The sequence below is a fragment of the Talaromyces stipitatus genome, genomic scaffold (genome assembly GCF_000003125.1).
Source record: "Talaromyces stipitatus ATCC 10500 scf_1105507295549 genomic scaffold, whole genome shotgun sequence".
In the NCBI taxonomy this organism is placed as follows: Eukaryota; Fungi; Ascomycota; class Eurotiomycetes; order Eurotiales; family Trichocomaceae; genus Talaromyces; species Talaromyces stipitatus.
In genome coordinates this window covers 1,626,473-1,646,560 of record NW_002990117.1, presented here as the reverse complement: position 1 = coordinate 1,646,560, position 20,088 = coordinate 1,626,473, and the positions used below count along the sequence as shown (strand labels likewise).

Genomic DNA, 20,088 nt, shown 5'->3' with positions numbered 1-20,088 from the left:
TATTCCTTCAGCATGAGACGCGCCTGCTTTGTATACATACAACAGGTCTGTTGATATTGACGATAGCACCTGCTTCAACTTGAGGGATCAGTACTTCAACTTTTCAATTCGACAAAGCATGTTCAAAAGCAGAATATGTTTACCTTCTTAAGAGTTTGAATTTCTCTATCCGCTAGGTTATTCTCTGTCAGCAACAATGGCAACGCGCGATAAGGCGGGGACTGTACGTCCACGCTCTCGGCGTTCAATAGCCTATGTGCCAAAGACTGGCTCAACTCCAGATCAAGAAAATGCTACAACCGACATCGGCGCAATGAAGGGGTTTACTGGCGAGGGAAGAGGTGCGACGAGGGACAAGAAGTCTCGCAGCAAGAGCCTAGGGCCTGGGGGCTTAGACGCTCTTCAGTCATTGAGTGGTAATAGACGAAAGGTATGAGCTCACAATAAGGACGGGACAGCAGTCTGTATAAATTACTAACTCGTGTTTCATTAGTCCACTATGGCAATTCCTCTCAAGTCTATTCTCAAACCAACAATTCCAGTATCACCCCTTCGCACTATTCCGACGTTTGACGAGGCGCGCAGACAAAGAGACACTGCGAACAAATCACAGGCTGATGAGGGTCTACTGATTGACTTCTCTACGCCGGCGAAACCACCCGTGACAGGTACAGAGCAACTAGATAATCCCTTTGACGGGTTCAATGTCTCCTCGGCGATTCGAGACGCAAAAGAACGGGAGGAAAGAGAACGTAAAGAGCGCGAGAAGAAGGCAATTCTGGAGCAACGTGAAGCTCGCCGGAAATCTATGGGTGAGTAAGGGTTACCATGATCGCGATTGTTATGACTAACATTTCCTAGCCAGTCGCAGAGTGTCGTTCGCGCCCGAAGCTACACTACATACATGGAATGTTGTAGAGCTTGCAGAGGATTCAACATCATCATCTGCAGCTAACTCAACCAGACGTACATCCTCATTGGCCAATTCTAGGAACCAAGCGCCCACTGAACCTCAGGAATTTAAGGCAGAAGACGAAGAAGATCCGGACGCTATATTTTCTCCTATACAGCCTTCATTACATCAACAGCCACACGAACTATCTTCCAGCCCATTTAGTGGTAGCTCTGTCGGAGGTAGTGATGGCACACAAAGCCCGGTCAAAGATGTGGATGATGCAGACTCCGATAGTGAGGATTTCGATGCTGAAAGCACAGCAATGAGTCTCGATGATATTACTTCTCGAACAAGCGGCACGGCTCCCATGGATGATAATACAAGTTCAAGTGAGCGCTTGAACGAAGCATTGCGACAAGCAGCTCGGGAAGCTGGAACCAGGGGAATTGATCTCGAAGATGATAATGACGTGTCAATGGAAATCGCGGATCAAGAGATAACAGGTGCATTCAAGCCATGGATTCAGAAAGGACAAAGAATCAGTTTCGATATGGAAGATATGAGCGCATTGCAAGACCAGGAAAACATCAACCCCTTTTCGCAATCACCCCGTTACGATCATGCTGGTTCAAGCGACAGCGCCGAAGACGATTATAACGAGAATGAAGAGCTAAGCATGGAAATCACGAACGCTGTTGGGAAGATTCTAAGCAACTCTCAGGTCAGCCGAGGCCCTAGAAAATCGATAAGCGAGCAGACAAACTACGATGAGCAAACAATGGAGTTGACCAAAGTTGTTGGTGGTATCGAAGGGCAGCAGTCTCCCGATGCTGAGAGCAACATGGAAGAGAATGAAGAAATGACTATGGAGTTCACGTCTGTAATCGGTGGTGTCCTTAGCAAGCACGTCCCTAGCACCGTAAGACCCATCGGCGGCAGAGTTGCTGATGCGCAAGGCCAGGAGGACACTAGTCGTGATTTCTCTGAATGGGGGAGTGGTGATGAAGATGAGGATGCAGGAATGGATATGGAATTTACTGGAGCAGTTGGTGGGATTTTGTCCCCTATCATGGAGGAGAGAACAGGATCGCAGGACGGACATACCGCTGGCATGGACATAACCGCTGCAGTAGGCAGGATTCTTTCGCCTGGACTAGCTACTTCTGACAGGAACCAGGCGAAGGAGCTTATGGAGCTGGAGTCTGAATCTGGGCAGCTGCTTAGTTCACCTTTCCAGGTCCAAGTGCCACCGTCTCCTGCTAAACCTTTACCGTCTCATCATATTGCTCCTATTGCGTCCGAAACTGGTAGCCCCAGCCTTGCCAGCGTTCGTTCTCGTCGCTCGAGAAGAGGTTCTGGATCGCCCGCTATCCACCTCTCACCTTCACGACAACTCACTCCCAGCAAGAAGCCTCGCACTCCATCAAAACAAGCAACGCCTCAGCCCCCTCGTCCGACAACACCGGGAAAGACTCCTCCTTCTAGTAATATATCTCTCAGAAGCGCATCACCCAAGAAGCTGTTTAGGGAAGAGATCAAAGCGTCAGCATCAAAGTCGCAATCACCAGGGCGTCGAAGTCTTTTTGAAGCCAGCGCAAATGGTGACTCTACTCCAGTCTTCATTTTACGGCCCCACCCAAGGCAGTCTTCCGGGCTGGGTATTGATAAAGAAGGTCTCGGTTCTCCGAAAGTGGCCGAGATATTAGACCGCCGACGCTCTATAGGCGAGGACGCACAGGAGTTTGTTCCCCAAGAGCCATCACCTAGGCGGCTTCGCTTTGAAGATCCCATCAAAATCCACGAGGAGGTTGACCGAGAGAGAGAGGAAGAGGAAAATAGAGAAGAAAGAATTTCAGTTCTTCAGGCATCTGATCTTGACCCTACAACAAACTTGAGAGACCTCATCTCGAGTTTGACCCCGAAAAAGAGAAAAGTGGGAACTCGAAAGAGTTTACATGTTGGTGCCGCAAGAGGTTTACTGGGGAAGCGCCCTGCTGAACTTGATGAGGACGAGGAAGATGAGTCTCCCAAGAGAATCCGGGCCGCTAACGCGAGTCCTGTCAAGCCAGTAAAACTTCCTGCACCTCCGTCGAAAGATGAGACTGTTCGACACGTGACCCGTGGCTCCATGGGCAAGTCGTCCGATCTTTCACCAGTCAAACAAGGCACTTTTACTCCACGAGGGCAGCCTCTTGCTAGGATAGAAAGTCCACTGAAGCTCAAGAGCCCTTCTCAGGCTCTGTACAGGAGCAATGACGAAGGGACGCAAGAACAGCAAATTGAAGCGGAACCAGTCGTATATGAAGCTCAAGACGCGCCTGAGGAAGATTTGGAATGGGAGCCTATTCAACTTCAAGATTTTCTGAATTTGACCAATATCCATTTCATGGAACTTACAACAACTAAGCGACGACATACTACCGTTGCCGGAAACGATAGGATGACCGACTTCCGGGGAACTCGTCAGACAGATAAAAGAGTAGTTAGCTTGGAAGATTGTGTTGCAGCAGGCTTCTGCACGGTGCCAATGCTCGAGTTGTATCAGCATGTGAGTCGTTTCTTAATACAAGGGTTTGTTGCAACATTTACTGACTTCACTACCTAGTCTTGCCGCGAATTAAAATCATACATATCTGAGGGGCGCCAAATCATCCACTCTATTGAAGAGGAGACCTTTGCCGACAACCCTCCCTTGTTTCGTGAATATGTTACTGCTCGACCTGACATCCGACTACTTATGGACAATCAGTTTCGCAATGTGAAAACGCACGCTAGACTCCTCAGCAAAGCTATGTGGTATGAATGGCGAATGAAATTGCTCGAAGGCCTCAAGGAAGGATTGGACCGTCACGTGGAAGAGATGCAAGCAGATGACGCTCTTCTCTCTCAACAGGAGGCCATCTTACAGAGCGTAGTCCCTGGACTTGTCGAAAAACGTTCCCTGTTGGATTCCGAGGCCTCAAGGATCCAAGAAATTGTGGACGAGATGGAAAATATCGATCCGAACGAATTGCGCATGGCTCGTGAACGGCTTGCCAAGGTCGACACTGAGATCGAGAGAAAGAAGAAACAATTGGAGCAAATGCAAGAAGATCTGCAGAACAAAAACGACACGATTGAAGCAGGGGCCGAATTGAAGGCTGAGTTCTTGAAACAGATTCGTGAAGCGGAGCGGGTACAAGAAGAATGCCGAGGATGGAGTATCAAGGAGGTGAATGCTCTGAAGGGTAAGTTGTGCCGTATTCTTCATATATGAGTGGACTTGAGCTTAAGATTTCTACTAGATTCTGTTCATGCGTTGGAAATTCAGACTGGTTGGTCTATTGTGTCCGCCATCGATGGGCAGGAACCCACTGGGCCTGGAATGACTCTAAGATACAAGGGTGAGCTCGAGGTGAAAGTCTATCCGAAGCTGTTCAAGTCAGCCACCGAAACAAAGGAAGACAAGAGCTTTGCATCTTTTGAGCTTGCATACAACTCGCAACACAAGGGACAATCTCATACGCTCGCTCATGCAAAGTCCTTCATCTTTTCTCATCTATGCACCGCGGTGAGAACCATTCCATCCTCGACCCCTCTTAAGCAGGTCTTTAGATTTCTCACCGATGCTTGGGACTTGACGTATCGATTTGAAGAAGAAACTCGTTTCCTGAACTTTCATGGCGTCACCAAGACTGCAGTCACTGACGCTGCTGATGTTGGCGTGACTTCACGCGCCAGATGCATTCTCATTGGAATGGTGGACTCAGGAGAAGGACCAAAACAGGCCCGAATTGACGTCGATTTTCGACTTACGCCCAGAGTTAATGACGTTAAAGAGGACAGCTCCAACACAGTGGTTGAGAAATTGCAGTTATACACGGACGTTGCCGTCAGCAAAGTATACGGGTTTCCGAAAGAAGGGACACGCAAGAAAATCCTGTCGGACGCACAGATGCGGGATGTCATTCTACGGAAGTTGCGGGGACATAAAGGTAAAGGAGCGGACGTGACATCTGGCCTGATGGTTAACCTTGGTCAAGGTAGCTGGGGCCGATCAGTGCAAGAGCTGGCGTTGAAGGTGTTTTCTTGAAGTTATACTGGCGCTTTTGATTTTACACAGGAGTATAGCTTATGATGGTTCGGGGCGCAAAATGGATCAAGTAGGATTTGAACTCTAGACCAGTATTGAGTAGACCATCCAAAGTGAACAGTACTGAGATTGTTTCGAGGCTGCCTAGATCCTGAACTGCCGGTGGTGCATATCTAGTCTACGTATGCAAGCTACGTAAGGCCGCGTGGCTCAGTTCATCGAGGCTCCATGTTTGTCTACATTCATTTGTACCATTTGTGATCTCGGTCCGGGGTACCCAACAATCAATTCCCCCGACAAAGCGCGGATCTCCGCACATCAGCACGGACCGATAATTGTGCTGTACTATGTACTCCGTACCGGTTCGAAGAAATGCCTGCCTAGGTAGACATGCGAGAAGAGGCATGGGGGCGAATGGACGGATGCAATCTATGTATGTAAATGCAGGTTGTCATTGTACCAGCAGACAGTCAATAGAAGTGAGTTGTTTCTAGAAAGGCACTTAACGGCATATCCGCGTGGAAGGCCACAGATCGACGGGTCAATGACTTGAGCTAGTCTGTATATAGAATAGTCAAAGTCTTAGTGTTTTGATTTTAGATCTAGTGGATGTTTGTGCGCTTTGGAGGATGCTACAGTCATGATTGGTGTAACGAGTGCTCAAGCCTAACAGATCCTGTTGAGAGGGTAGCGGTGTTGACGGAGAAAATTACTATGTTAGTAAGCATAGAGGAATCTATCTAGCTAGGGGATATGGTCCGTATTTATAGCCAGCTCATGTCCCTACATGCCATGGCCCTACATGTCATGTACACAATCTCAACAACAAGAATAAGCTGATTGATGTCCCCACGCTTTAATTCACCGGACAAGAAAGGGTTCCCCGTTACCGTTACCAAAGGACACGAAGGATTTCCTATCAACAAAGGGTTTCCTAATCGGGATAGCCTGTGGAAGCTAGGGCTAGGCCGTCACAATTGGACTTTTAAAGAATTGCATATTACATGTTATAGTTTAGAAGAATATCTATTTCCTATATTGTCATTGCAATTGGTTATAGTATCTTGTATATTAACAGTAGATGACATTCCATCTGAATTTGTAGAGATAAGTGACATACACTTTACCCCATTGGGGACTATTAATATGCGGAATCCGGAACTTCATTGGATCCGCTTCATGATTCCGATGCCCCAGTGAAAACAACACACAGGATCATGAGCAAAGGGCAAGTTCTGAACATTTATGTGAGGAAATCATATAGTATAGTGTTTTGTTTCTCTTGATGTCTGCTTAAGTGCGTAGTTGCATGCTTCTCTGGCTATATTTCTCCCCATCCAATCGGAAATAATCAAGTATATCCGGGCAGACACATCCCGTTGATCCATTACCCACAAGCCCAGTATGAGCTTATGAGGTCAGTGAATAAATAAGGCAAGTGAGGCCCAAAAGGCGAATCAATACTACAGAGAATAGAGACCTATAAGAAAAAGAAATGCAATGCAAGAGAGAACACCGGATAGAAATCAAGCCGTCTGAATGCTTATTAATCCATAGAAACACTTACATAGTAAACTCAGGCTAATTTAGCGTGGGGCCCGCTAAGACCGTGCTAGTTCACTCTCCACTCTCCACTCTCCAGCCGCCTCAACTCTTTACCCTGATCGAATCGAATAATAACCTCACATTGCGACCCCGTCTGACATTATCATCATTGCCTCTGACTTACATCTCATCAGATAGTGTGCTCTATATCTATCAAAGAATCATCATATCTGTGAGTCGCTAAAGGCAGCGGGGGGAGGAAGGCAAATCGAGGAGCATCGGCAAATGGAAACTACAATAACAACAAACTCACAATTGACGTGACAACCATGTATGGCAATAATATTCAGGACCCTTTTACTGGGTCACAATCGCATCTTCGCCAACATTTGAATAAGGAGGATAATACAGATACAATACGGCGTGCATTAACAGTACATCGCCTTTATACAGACGTTCTGGATTGCGGGGAGCTGACACATAATAATCTAGGTCTGTGATGCCTGTCATCAAAGGAAATCTCAGTGCATCTACCAAGTTGCTGGTCCTGTATGTGTTCAGTGTTTGGTACATAGCACAAATTGTTCTACTCGTGCACGAAAGACAAGGGTCGAAATGATGAAAAGGTACCAGTTTCCACTGCCAGCATGGGACGACTACATGCTAAATGAGAATTGTACAGATCCCAAAAGACAAGAGCGCTAGAAGCCCAAGTTCGGCGAATGGAAGAGATTCTGCGAACTGCTGGCATCGATCCAGGAGAAAGCGTGTTCGATCCCGATGCGATAGATGACGACGATGAGCTGGAGTCCGAGAATGGTGATTATGATAGGAGCAATCACTTGAGTAGTGACTATTCATCGGCATCACCAGAAGACAAAAAAAGCTTTGAATCAGGTACATCTCCGCAATCTACGTCTAGTATTAGCGTCGAAACTCCTAGCCAAGCACTCGTCCTAAAGACAGACCGGGGCCGTGATGGGATATTTTTCGGTAAGCAGATATACCACGACACCAGGCAACAGGCTCAAGCTTACATATCAAAGGATCTTCGTCAAGCTTACACATCCTGTCGCAGGAAGGAATTCGATTTATCCGTGAAAAATCTGGCATCGAAGACTTTCCCAATGGCTTACTAGCACAACCTTGCTGGTCAGCTATCAACTTTTCACCTTTACCCATCGATATATACACCGATTTATTTGAATGCCGCGTTTACAAGGCGCTCCCACCTCGATCCGAAGTCTTTTCCCTGCTGCGGAACTACTTTGGCACCATTAACCGCATATTTCCCATCATTCACGAGGCAACATTCATGGAAATGGTCGAGTGGCAGTATACTCAGCAAAAATGTACTGATGTCGGTAGATGGGCCAGTATTAACGCTCTGTTGGCTCTCAGTTTCAGATACAAGGGCGACCGTGGCCCGCGACCTGAAAAGGACACTGAAAGAGCTTGGCTATACTGGAAAAATGCGGCAGCCGTATACACCGAGTTGTCATTGCGACCTAATGATGTCCTTGGCATTCAAGCTCTTCTCGCTATGGTTAGTGGATAGGTCGTGCTGAAAATGGGTGTCTGACTTATACACTAACATGTTGGGCTATAGGCAATATTTGCTCGGGTCAATGGCCACCCTCAGCTAGCAATTCCATTGATTACGGCTGCGATGAAGTCAGCTCAAGCTTTGGGCTTACACAGACGCAACCTAAATCCGGATATCAGTGCTTGTGAATTAGAGACTAGGAGGAGAGTGTGGTGGTGTATATTCATTATGGACCAAGGGTGAGTCTTGCCGTTCGTCGCATGAAGTTATTATATGCTTATTGAATTTAGTATTGGAATCAAAACTGGACGAGGATACTTGCAACATCCGGATGACTCCGACGTGGCCTTGCCTGGAGAAGACGCTAAAGCCTTTGGTGATTTCCAGAACGGATGTAGATGGAGCATCAAGTTATTTCGCTCAATTTGTTCTCATTCAGTTCTCGTTTCCAACATCTACCGCGAGCTGTACACCACCAAGGCATTCTACAAGTCGTTCCCTGAAGTCTGCGAGACCGTGACCAACCTGAGCGATCAATTACGTGAATGGAAACGAGAGTACTCATGTCTCTCGTACACGCCACCCAAGTCAAAAGAATCCAATGATCTAAATCGAGAAGAGGAAGTGAAAATCATCGCACACATTTCTGAAAAACTGACCTACCTTAATTCGCTTATTTTGATCAACCGCATGCCGCTCCTGTTTGAGGTTGCAGCACAGAAAGGAGCACATCCCGATCGTGATGCAAAGACACGCATCAAAAACATATCGGCTACTTCTCGGCATCACCATTTGATTTGTTTGCATGCTGCACGGGACTCGTTGCAGTTGCTCGAGCGGTTGCCATGGAGAGATGTTGGCTTCAGCTGGTAGGGTTTATAATAACCTTACATTGATCTCCAACCATACTAACTAGATGTAGGGCAATTCTGGATTTTCTTTTCTACGCAGCATCGATTCTTTTCACGCATATTGTTGACCAGCCCTTGGTGTCCGAAACTGGATCCGTCGAGGAGAACTTGGCTATGTTGAACCTTGCGACGAATTATTTTTTCACGCTGGCTTCGTTACACGGGCGATCCAAATCAGTCAAGTTCATGGCTAGCATGAGCTCCATTATGGAGCGAACGGCGAAAAAGATCATTGACAGAGCTTTGAAAGAGATCAACGTTGCAGCAGGGAACAAGAAAGAGGAAGCAACAACTGCACCGGCGCCAAAGCAGCAACCGCCGCCGCCGTCTACTACAGTCGAGCAACCCAACGATATACAGATTCCTGACACCAACCTACCTTCGTCAATGTCATTTAGCGTCCCATTTCCTGATGATACCTTTTCAACGGGACTTGAAGATATGTTCTCTCAGAATAGTGGCTATCCGTACATGGATCCCATGTCAGAACAAAATATACAAATGACGGGTCCTTACACGCAGGTATACAATAATCTGTATCAGTATGATATCCCGTCGTATATGATGGCACCGGTTCCGGACGCGTTTTGGGGACAGGAGACTACGCCGGACATGCTAGGCAATATTCCGATGCAAGGAAAGTACGGTCAGAATATGGATAATGATGCGATGCTTGAATACATGTGGAGCAATAATAGATGAGGTGGCGGAAGTTCCTCGCTGTCATTTCATCTATACAGCTACCAGTCCAGGGGAAAGCCACCCCGGCGGTTCTTCATCGAGTCGATTAGAGCAACACCATGAACAACACCATGTAGCCTGGGCATTACTCGGAAACGCCTGCGGTACGATCGAACGAGCTGTCGGTGTAGTACACCTTAAGTTGCACCTGCTCATACTTTCTTGACGAGTGTACACGCCGTCGATCCGTGTCATCAACAGAACCAGAGGACAGAGCAAGCAAGCATCCTGTACTGATCAATATACATGCAGTATAGCTCGCTTTTAATACTCTATATTCAATTCTGAGAGAGTTACCCAAAATAACGTTCAACTCCTTACGTTCCATGATATAAAACATAGTCACAACGAAATAAATTAGAGTCATTAAGCAAATAGTCTAGACTGTAGATATACACGTCAGACAGTGAAGCTAGACGATTAGCGTCGGGTCTAGGGCGGGCCGCTGGCCGTAAAATTCAAGGTTTCATGAACTCTAGGATCGAAATAACTTGTGATTTCTTCTTCTCACATCACATATCAGAAATATCTTCGGAATAGAGGCAATCTCTCCTCATTCAGGTCTTCAAAGATGTATACCACACGCATCATATCCCACTCATCCATACAAATATTCTCCCCTTGAGAGAGGGTGATAGCGATCAACTACTAAGACGCTTGGCAAATACAAAGGAGAAAAAAGAAAGATGAAATCATCAACGACTTCTTCTACCTCCAAAAAACAGTCCCAATTCATCTTCAAAGCACCCATATCGAAACCATTACCAAAAAGACAACAAGTCACTAGGGCATGTGATTGGTGTCGAAGTCTACGGATCAAATGTGATAGTCGCTATCCATGCAGGAATTGCCAGGCCAAGGGGAGGACGTGTAATATCCGTGGCGCGAATACGGCGCAGACTTGTAATGGGGCTATTAGGTATTGTACTTTCTGAAATTATTTTGCGGTTTGGATTGCTGATGCTGTTAGTCGTATTGCAACGCTCCAAGATCGGATTAGAGATCTTGAAAGGCAGGTTGAGATAGCACGGTCGAAGGTTAGAGAAGATGTTATCGATATCGATCTTGATGAGGAGGAGGACGAGAGCGATAGCAATGGCATTGATTATGAGGCAAAAGTCAAATCCGAACCAGTGCCATCTGCTTCTCCCGATTTGAATCAGCTGGAAGATAGTCAACGCTGGAATTCAGAACATTTCGAATCGATTCACATGCCAACAATTCACTCAAATCAAAGACACTTTTACGGCCGCTCTTCTTCATTCTATTTCATCGGACGCCTGAGTTCGTACCTCGGACTACCACCTAATCAACTCACCCCAGACGAACTGATGCAGATGGACTCGGACGCTGAGTCGTTCAAAAACTCCTTAAACTCCGATGTGTCCATTTCCGAAATATACTTATCAAAACCACAGGAAGAATACTTTTTGCATTTATTCTTCCCATCTTATAATGTCTATTACCCGATTATCGATCATGCTGAATTCATGAAACACTACCAGTCAATATGGACGTCACCCACGTCAAGAAAACCATCTGCCCTTGTCGATATTATACTTGCTCTATCAATGCAGTATGCCGATGCTCTCATGCCCCGCGACTATCCAGCTTTACGTACCAGCATAGAAGGAATTGTCAATATCGATGCAGCCGTTGTAGGCCGCAAGTTTTACCGACGATGTCAGCTTCTACTGATAGACGAACTTGATGGCCCGTCCATTACCACATTGCAGTGTCATTTCTTCTCGGTGATTTACCTATCGAATGCTTCATTCCATAACGCTGCGCACAGCCGTCTGGCAATGGCTATCCGAGCAGGAATCATTCTAGGTCTTCATTGGGATTCGCCGGAAGGCCTCCCGGATCAAGAAGCAGAGTTTCGGAAAAGGCTGTGGTGGACGGTTTACGCGATGGAGTTGAAGATGGCGTTAGCTCTTGGTCGGCCGCTGGCGGTTACCATGTCTCAGATACCGTGTCCCCCCCCTGATCGTCATCAAGATGATCCATACACTCACCAGGGTACGAATAGGTTTACGGCAAATAGACATTTTATTCAATTGATGCTCGCTGGTCGAGAGGTCTATGCTACGTTTCAGAGGAAGTGCTCGGAAGCTCTGGCTCAGAATAACAGTCACACCATACACGAAAATCCTGCATCACTAGAAATAATAGCAGAAGCAGTCAGATCAGCCGCAACACAATACTTCCTCACATGGCGACAAGAGCTCCCCGAACCCTTGAAAACGAAACGACTAAACAGCGGCGAATCACTATCAACAGATCGATCAGCACTCAATCTCAAGGAAAGTGTACCCTTAGGCATGAGTCGACAACGATTATTTCTCGAATTGCTATATCACACTCTTTGCATGAATATATATCGCTCTTTTATCTGTTTCTATCCCTCCCGCCAGAGTGACGAGACGCCACTTGCCGACTCCAACGCGGCATTGAGCGTGAATCATGCCATCAGTATAACGAACATCGTGCATCAAGTATTGAAAGAATCAAATTTTCTGGCTGGGTTTCATGAGACGTTCCAGTGGCAATGGAACGCTACTCTTACATTGATTGGGTTTATAGTTGCGTTTCCGAATGGGTCGTTGACAGGGCCGGCGCGAGATGCATTGATTACCGCAATTGATGTCTTTGATGTTATTGGTAAGTATTTGGGCATTGCTTACAGTGCGGCAAGAGTTGCGCGGGAATTGTTTGCGAGGATAGACGTGTGCCCACGCTAGTTACAGGAAAGACTTCGTTATAACATCGCTTTAGTATGGTACTGAAGAGCATCCGATTGATTAATGCTAAACTAGATCTGAGAACATCACTAATGCGTATCCCCAGTTTGCCAACTCAAGTCTTGTAGCTAACGCTTTTCCCCATTCTTCTGCGGACTCTGTAGGCTTTCTGCAGATCGCTCCCTTGTGCTTGGAGAACCTGCACGTCATTGTTAAGACCTTGTCGATTCTTCCTTTGTCTTTGGCACACAATCGATGAAATCGATGGTTATCGTGTGAAAGGGAATGTCCAGAGTAATGATCGGTGTCTCCTGGTCCTGTGCTTAATGCACGTAAGGCATCCGCTGATGTATTCCTTGACCCGTTCAGTGAGTTTCCGTATAGAGAGACCGTCGAGCCGGTCGATGAGGCGATCCTCTCCATCATGCGTAACCGTCAGTACCTCGTCGATTGTGATCCTGCGAGGCTCCTGGCAGTGTATACGAGAATTCGAATGGAAAAAGATAGATCGATATATTAGGGTGCTCTTCATCCTTAGATTTACCTCACATCTGGACATATTGACTTGCGCCCTGAGAGGCCTTCTGTCCGTTATAGTCGGGTTCTACGGACGAGTTTTGTTGACCTGCAGAGGCTTTCGGTTCCTGATTATTGCTCCCATTCTGCGTAGTGCTGTACGATGGAGGTCCTGTTGGAAGTAATATGAGCGTATGGAATAATTCAAGAGCACTCATCAACTACTCACCAGAGATTCCCTTCTTGGTGGAACGGTATAAATTGTGTTCGAACATGTCCGGCTATGACACTCCATCTATAACCGTTGTCAATCATTTAGCCGACAAGAATTGGGAGATAATTCGTGAGAAGTTCGATAGTATCAAATGAGACTTCACGTGAACCTCGCAATGTCCCAAGATCTCGTAAGACCTTATCGAGTTTCTCGGCCATGCCTGCAGCGTGAACACCAAGCAATACGGGACTTGCAAGCTCTGTATTTTTATTCGGTGACTTCGTAAATGTCACAAATCTTTCCCCATCAGCATTAGGCGCGCAGGTAATAATTTTTTGAGAATGTCTTCTGCATTTGGAAAGACCAGAATCATGTAAATATTCAGAGTAGACTGGTTTAATCGGTATAATTTCTTTTGAGACTTTTCAATGAGATACTCACAGTTGGTTCTAGCGCCATTACAAACCGATCGAATTCTGCATAAAACAAGTGCCAGACTGTGTTTGAAATAATATGAGCCCTAATATGGCTCTTGGAACATTCAAAAACCACTTACCAGATAAACCCATCAAGAAGATCTCCTTTTTGGCGGAGTTGTATAAAATTCTTTCCAATAGACTGTTATTATATTTCATGGCTCATTGACCGAACTCTGTCCGATGATGTCTTTGAGTTCTGGGAATAGAGCATAGATAGTAGTCCAAAGACGGACTTGCTCCTATAATGGACTTTAGTAGAAATATGCAAAGGATAAATAGAGACTTACTCTAGCATTATTGGTGAATTTGCCAAGTTTGAAAGGAATAATATAAGCGGCATTGGTCCTCACATTAATACCCTCAAAGAGTTCGGCAGGAAAATGATCTTCGCATGTAGTATCTGGTAGTTTCGTAACCACACAGCTATACTGATCCGTTCTGAAGACAGGGTTTTTAGTAACCCCTGGTCTGATCAAGAGGCTGATTCATCCTCATCTGGCTATTCGAAAGGACTTTCAAAAACAGAAGGAGTTCTGCTTGTAGAAGAGACTCTCGCTGAATTCAATCTGCAGGTTAGCCATATTCAGATCTAATAAAAGGTACACCTACTCATGACAACTGCATTGAGCAAGTGGTCTGCCAGTGTTTTTAGCCCATTTTCGTTAGTTTTGTCAATTGTCTTGCACAGGACTTGACGGCCACGATGTGGTAAGTAAGCGAGAAAGCTTTCTAGAATGGCAGAAGTCTTATCGCTTGTACCAGAAGGGACGATATTGAGATATCCTCTGTCTAGCTGTCCGTTCTAGTGATTCCTCCAGTGTTTCCAATGATGAGAGCAAACTGCTCATCTGACTCAGGATTTCACTCATCTGCGAATCGGTGAGGTCCATCGTGATGATGTCGGACTGGTGATTGCTGGGTATATGGAATGGTGACGAAGTCATGGTATGGTCGAAGATGTAATTGTACCGTTACCTAAATTGGAACGGAACCTGACCATGGTAACGAACAGAAGGCCTCTCAGGGCCCAAGTCACCATATCAAGAAGTGAATTCGATTTGGGGATAAAGGGCACCTCCTACTGAGTATATTTGACATTTTAGTATTAGCAAACTGGATGCTTTTCAGTTCCATATTAAAGGAATCCGGATGAGAGTTCTCATCACGTCGTGCATTGTACAGAATAGACAGTAGACATCAGTAAGTAGATAGCAGGAAGTAAGTAGCCGCTTAGCTTATTGATGTCGTTGATACTGTACCCGTGGCGTCGCCTCCCCTCACCCTCCAGGTAGTGGTCGGCCCGGGCTCAAGGGCCACACCTGCTCAAGGGCCAAGTTGAATTTTGTATGTGATCGCTAACAAACCTCAATTATAACGAATAACAACGCAACAACGAGATATAATGATTTAAAGGTATTTAAATAGAATACAGAAATATAAGGCTATTGTAGTTATAGGAGCCTTATACGCGGCACGCACGTGCCACGCCGGACTAACTAATATCCGGTGCCGAAACGTGTAGGGATGATATTTATTAGATTTTACCTGGGTTTATTTTACCCTCAATCTCGTGAAGTTGATAGAAACAAGATGATCTCGTATTTTTTTCAACTAAAAAGCTTCACTTTTTCTCTGCCTGCTTGACAAAGTTGTGCTGTTTCTAACAGGGAATTGTCCTCTATAATGAAGAATCAGAGGCCCTCTCACTGCGCTGTGCACTTCGCCAATAATATCTAACAATATTCACGTTCCGACAGAGCTCTTCATAGTCGATATATGGAAAAGGCTGCAAAGCTATGGGTTAATATCTAAACACTACCTAAAGCAAACCCACTGGCCAAACTGAGACATCACAACCCAAAGATTTGTGTCCCCGCTGCAAAGGATATCCAAAGCACTAGACGCAACAGCAACTGATTAGATAGAGACTATCTAGGCATTTATAATACCAATATGGACAGCACTAATACAAACAATATGTGAAAAGGATAGGGAAAGAGCCGCTGTAATAGCTAGTAAGGCTATAGGTATCCTAATTGTAACAAATGTATCTGCTAGATTAGGTATGGTGGGCATGGGAGACTATATGAGAGATACCCAAGCAGGCAACAACAGGACCGACATATCCAGCTACTCTATCACCCTAGGCAAAAGGGCAGAGCAAAATCCCTATACGGCAGAGTTAGAAGCCATGGTAGCCGCGCTGAAATGCATCCCAGCTGGGATATATCAGAGATAGATATCAATCCTTAGTAGCAACAGATCCGCACTGGGAGCAATCGGCCAACCCCGGTAATAATCTAACTAAGTGACCATCCAACATATATATAAACTAGTTCAATGCTTGCAGCAATGAGGAAACGCGATTAACGCAATTTAGATCCCAGCATAAATTGATAAGGACTGGAAACAGGGAGTAAAAGCAGAAACACAGGATCAACAAGCGCACGGCGTCGACCAGGAGGAGGTGGGGCCCGCTGGTGGAATCGACGCCTAAAGCAGCGTCGCTCAACGCCCAAAAGGGCCACGCTTTTACCAAAACAGACATTTAGAGAATATTATTATACTCCAGATTCGGAGATGCACTTTTATCATGATAAACATACAGGATTGGCTCTAAGGGTCGGGCACGTTGGGCCTTGGGGGGAAGCCCCTGGAGCAGGTGGTAATAAGGGTAGCGCTGGTGGCTCGGTTGGATTAGGGTTTCCCGCAGTCACTGATTCATTGTCCTTGAGTAAGATTGATCTAGACCAATCAGATAGTTTGGAATACGAGAGGCTGTTGCCTTCGTACAATCCTCTCGACGACAAATATCATCACCAGAACCGAGGATGTATACAATCGAAATGTCTCGCACAGCCATCTTCGCAATCGACATCCAAAACGGCCTCGCAAACTCCGCCACTGAGATTCCACATGCTCCTCGCATCCGTCAAGCAGCCGAGACCATTCTGAGCAGTTTACGTGCAAGGTCCTCGGGACCAGATATATTCATTGTTCAGCATGAAGAAGGTCCTGAGTCTGGGGACTTGGTTCGTAGCACGGAGCCGTGGGAACTCGTCTTTCCGCCTCGGGGTGAGGAGGAGAAGGTTGTGTACAAACATACATGTATGTTCGGTAGATATCAATCATTTATAACAAATCAGGTAGAATTGACCGAATCAGGCAATACTCTCGACTCCAACCCGGACTTGATTAATCAACTTCGTGCCCAGGAGATTGGTACATTGGTTATGTTCGGCATACAGAGTGAATTCTGTGTGCGCGAAACATCTCTCGGTGCACTTGCGGCGGGGTTCAAGGTTATTATCTTGCAAGGAGCTCATTCTACTTATGATGATTCCGGAACTGGGAAAAGTGCGATGCAGATAGAGCGGGAGGTGGAAGAAGAGGTGAAGGCGAACGGTGGCATCATAATTCCTTGGGAGAAGTGGTTGGAGAATTAGATTGTTTATATCTGTATAGGTCCTGCATACCTAATTACAATGGATTACGAAATACACAATGTGAAAGATGGTAAGTTATGTTAAATTTGATTTCCATCGGAAGGTCGCTAAGGTATGAATGTCAACAGTGGCAATTATGTATGTTCTAAAGAAGCTCTCAATGAGCAAATGAAGTGTATACATCAGAAATTAAACAGAAGAGAAAGAAATAAGCGAAGGAGAAATAAATGCATGCGCTAAAAGAGAGCAAGGAGACATTGAACAAGATTAGCCCTCACTATCCATCCCATGGAGAGAGAGAGAAAAAAAAGGGAAAAAATTGGTGCCACTATGTACTATTCCTTTCCGATAATAAGATATACTATGCCATTCCCGGTCGAGGAAATACCGGTACGGTCCCCAACTGTTCAAGACCACCCATTGTTCCTTGTTGCCCGGCGACTTGCCATCCCTGACCAGTCTGCTGATTGATAAACGCGCTTTGACGGAAGGGATTTGTACTTCCTGTGGGATTTGGGTGGAGAGGTTGAAGGGTCTGTTGCTGGAGGCTTGGTTGAGGGGATGGCGATTGCTTTGCGAATGGATTGGTTCCTGTGCGCTGCGCTTGTAGGGATTGTACAGGAGATTGGGTTTGTTGGAATGAGGGCATGGGGGGAGGGTTTGACGGTGGAATGGCGGATAACCGTTTAGCAAAGGGGTTGGTGTTTTGTCGAGTCAATGGTTGAGTAATTTGTCCGGGTTGGTTGAAAGCAGTTTGATTCGTAACAAGCATAGATGCTCGGAATGGGTTGGTCGTCTGTGGTTGTAATCCATTTGCCACCTGTTGTTGAGGAAATGTGGCAACTCCTTCCTGTGGAATGGCGGACAGTGTATTCTGAAAGGTATAAGATTGAGGACCATATCCACCGAATCCGGCTCCTGTGGGTTGTGGCTGCAATTGTGGTTGCGGCTGTATAGATTGAGCTTGCATGTGGTTGAACGGGTTTGTATTTGGCTGGTTGAAATCACCCGCAAACCCAGTCTGTTGCTGAATAAAACCTGGTTGGGCCGGTTGAGTAAAGACACCTTGTTGATTGGGAAAGCCAGTTGGCTGCGCCTGGAACATTTGTTGACCAAAACCAGCTTGTTGGAAATTTAGCTGGGGTTGTTGAGGCGCAGGCGGGATCGTGGTCTGCTGCTGTTTCGGTTCGATGCTTTCAAAAAAGTCGATAAGATCTGGTGCCGGAGCTTTGGTTTCAGTCTTGGGTGCTGGAGCCGTTTGAGGTCTGTTGGAGGAGCTGGAAATTGGCTCCTTCTTGGTCAAGATTGGCGACCTGCCGCCAGCTGAGCCGGGACCTGCTCGACCCGCTGTCTTTGCGCCCCTTTGCAGTTGATACTCTCTTCGCCGCTGCTCAAAATCTGGATCTTTCAAGTCGTCCTCGAGCAATTGCGTAAGATCTGTTGAAGCGTGTTTCAGGTTTGGAATCTCAAGTCGCGTAGCATATTCAAAGTGTCGAGCGACACCAAGGAATTTCACTACTTCTTCTGTCTGGGCGCTGAAAGTCTTGTATATCTCCAAGGCACGCTCACTATCAGGACGGGACATTTCAAAATAGTGTTCTGCCACGCTGTTAGTAACTGAGCTCCATATTGAACAATGAGCAATTTACCTAAAACATTGATCGTCCCTTCATTCATGACAGAGTAGAGAGCTAACAAGTCCATAGTCAATAGCCGAAATGCCGTTAACGTGATTTCATTCTCGACTTCATCCGTCAGAAGCTGTAAATGGTCAATACATGATGATAATGACAGATCATAGAGGGAAGTGTATACATCACACTTGAGCAACGCCTTAATCTGTCTCTGCACGACTTCTGTTTCTCTCAGCAGACCCTTGCTGACGGTCAACCGCTTTAACCGGCCCTGGCCGCTTCGTACATGATCAACTTTGGTATCGGCGTACGCCTTGGCGCGGGTGATAAGATAGTCGAAATACCGCCGGATATTATGCCCTTGCGCTTGAACTGCATTGAAGTTAGCACGAAACATAAGCGCAGTCCTCTGTTGCCGGACTTGCCTTCTGAAAAGCTGCTGATGGCGACCTTTCGGGGATTTTCAGCCAAATATTCAAGCGTCGCATTTTCCGCTCCTTCCCGCATCATCAAATGAAGAACTATAAGTCCTTTGAAAACGATGGTCCATGTTGAATCGCGCAATCGAAATTGTAAGGTCCGGAATATTTCTCCAACGCCGGCTTCTCCGCTGCGCGTCGCTAGTAAGATATGTTCGATGTATTTTGATTTCGGGGGAGCAAGCTGTGAGGGAGTCAGTTAGTCAATGCTTGTCAGAAAGACAAGGTCATACTGAGCTCGACGCACTTTAATCTTCGTGGCCCCTTTGACCGACTTCTCAAAGTTATTCGTCATTGTTCAGACGCCTCCTGAGCGTGGCGTACAGTCGATGCGTACTTCGTAGGTATTGCAAATCGTCGGAAATAACTCGAAGACGCAAATTGGTAGTATGAGGATGTGATATTGGGGAGGGGCGTTGATCAGCTTGAGTGGCCAGCACAAACCGCCATGGTTGAATGATTGGGCGTGCGGTGAACGATGAGGCGGCTCCTCGGCCCAGAGGTACGGCGGAACAGTCGGGATTTAAATCGCAATGTATTTTATGGACGATTATCGAGCCAGCGGTGACATAAGCCGTTCGAACACACGCGAGGATTGCAATGGCCGGGTGAGGGGGATTTGGGGTGAAGTTGATTTAAGGGCTGGGAGCTGGCTGGAGATGTGCTTTGGCGTCCTCAGGCCGACCTTCCGAAATATCTTGGCGCTTCGTCCGTTCGCAAATCAGATAAAACTATATCTGGGAGTTATGATCTTGTTTCTCTATTCATTTATTGTGAGAGGCTTATAAATTATCGTTATAGCCCAGCTCTGATAATTCTTGCCACCATTTTGCTCTTCAGCGAGATATATATTCTTCTTGTGTCGA

General features: G+C 46.2%; 7 protein-coding genes across 7 annotated transcripts; 4 read left to right on the top strand and 3 right to left on the bottom strand.

Annotated features, from left to right (window-relative positions):
• Positions 1-196: 196 nt before the first annotated feature.
• On the top strand, positions 197-5,022 carry TSTA_014690 (chromosome segregation protein Spc105, putative; the record flags this gene model as incomplete). Its single annotated transcript, XM_002483566.1, has 5 exons — positions 197-430; positions 494-812; positions 862-3,443; positions 3,501-4,122; positions 4,180-5,022. 5 exons carry the CDS (start codon positions 197-199, stop codon positions 4,965-4,967), a joined length of 4,545 nt encoding a protein of 1,514 aa, XP_002483611.1. The 3' UTR covers positions 4,968-5,022.
• A 1,982-nt stretch (positions 5,023-7,004) lies between these two features.
• On the top strand, positions 7,005-9,943 carry TSTA_014680 (uncharacterized protein). Its single transcript, XM_002483565.1, has 6 exons — positions 7,005-7,138; positions 7,195-7,505; positions 7,559-8,058; positions 8,122-8,297; positions 8,349-8,927; positions 8,981-9,943. Exons 1-6 carry the CDS (start codon positions 7,128-7,130, stop codon positions 9,669-9,671), a joined length of 2,268 nt encoding a protein of 755 aa, XP_002483610.1. The 5' UTR covers positions 7,005-7,127; the 3' UTR covers positions 9,672-9,943.
• Positions 9,944-10,548: 605 nt separating this feature from the next.
• TSTA_014670 (uncharacterized protein) lies at positions 10,549-12,454 on the top strand (the record flags this gene model as incomplete). The annotated part of the gene is made up of 2 exons (XM_002483564.1): positions 10,549-10,580; positions 10,681-12,454. 2 exons carry the CDS (start codon positions 10,549-10,551, stop codon positions 12,452-12,454), a joined length of 1,806 nt encoding a protein of 601 aa, XP_002483609.1.
• A 545-nt stretch (positions 12,455-12,999) lies between these two features.
• TSTA_014660 (uncharacterized protein) lies at positions 13,000-13,245 on the bottom strand (the record flags this gene model as incomplete). Its single annotated transcript, XM_002483563.1, has 2 exons — positions 13,000-13,142; positions 13,200-13,245. 2 exons carry the CDS (start codon positions 13,243-13,245, stop codon positions 13,000-13,002), a joined length of 189 nt encoding a protein of 62 aa, XP_002483608.1.
• Positions 13,246-13,815: 570 nt separating this feature from the next.
• Positions 13,816-14,244, bottom strand: TSTA_014650 (uncharacterized protein; the record flags this gene model as incomplete). Its single annotated transcript, XM_002483562.1, has 3 exons — positions 13,816-13,902; positions 13,951-14,126; positions 14,187-14,244. The coding sequence occupies 3 exons, from the start codon at positions 14,242-14,244 to the stop codon at positions 13,816-13,818; spliced, it is 321 nt and encodes a 106-aa protein (XP_002483607.1).
• A 2,265-nt stretch (positions 14,245-16,509) lies between these two features.
• On the top strand, positions 16,510-17,109 carry TSTA_014640 (uncharacterized protein; the record flags this gene model as incomplete). The annotated part of the gene is made up of 2 exons (XM_002483561.1): positions 16,510-16,771; positions 16,829-17,109. The coding sequence occupies 2 exons, from the start codon at positions 16,510-16,512 to the stop codon at positions 17,107-17,109; spliced, it is 543 nt and encodes a 180-aa protein (XP_002483606.1).
• Positions 17,110-17,189: 80 nt separating this feature from the next.
• Positions 17,190-19,517, bottom strand: TSTA_014630 (ENTH domain protein; the record flags this gene model as incomplete). Its single annotated transcript, XM_002483560.1, has 5 exons — positions 17,190-18,708; positions 18,759-18,870; positions 18,925-19,115; positions 19,169-19,406; positions 19,470-19,517. The coding sequence occupies 5 exons, from the start codon at positions 19,515-19,517 to the stop codon at positions 17,471-17,473; spliced, it is 1,827 nt and encodes a 608-aa protein (XP_002483605.1). The 3' UTR covers positions 17,190-17,470.
• Positions 19,518-20,088: the final 571 nt, after the last annotated feature.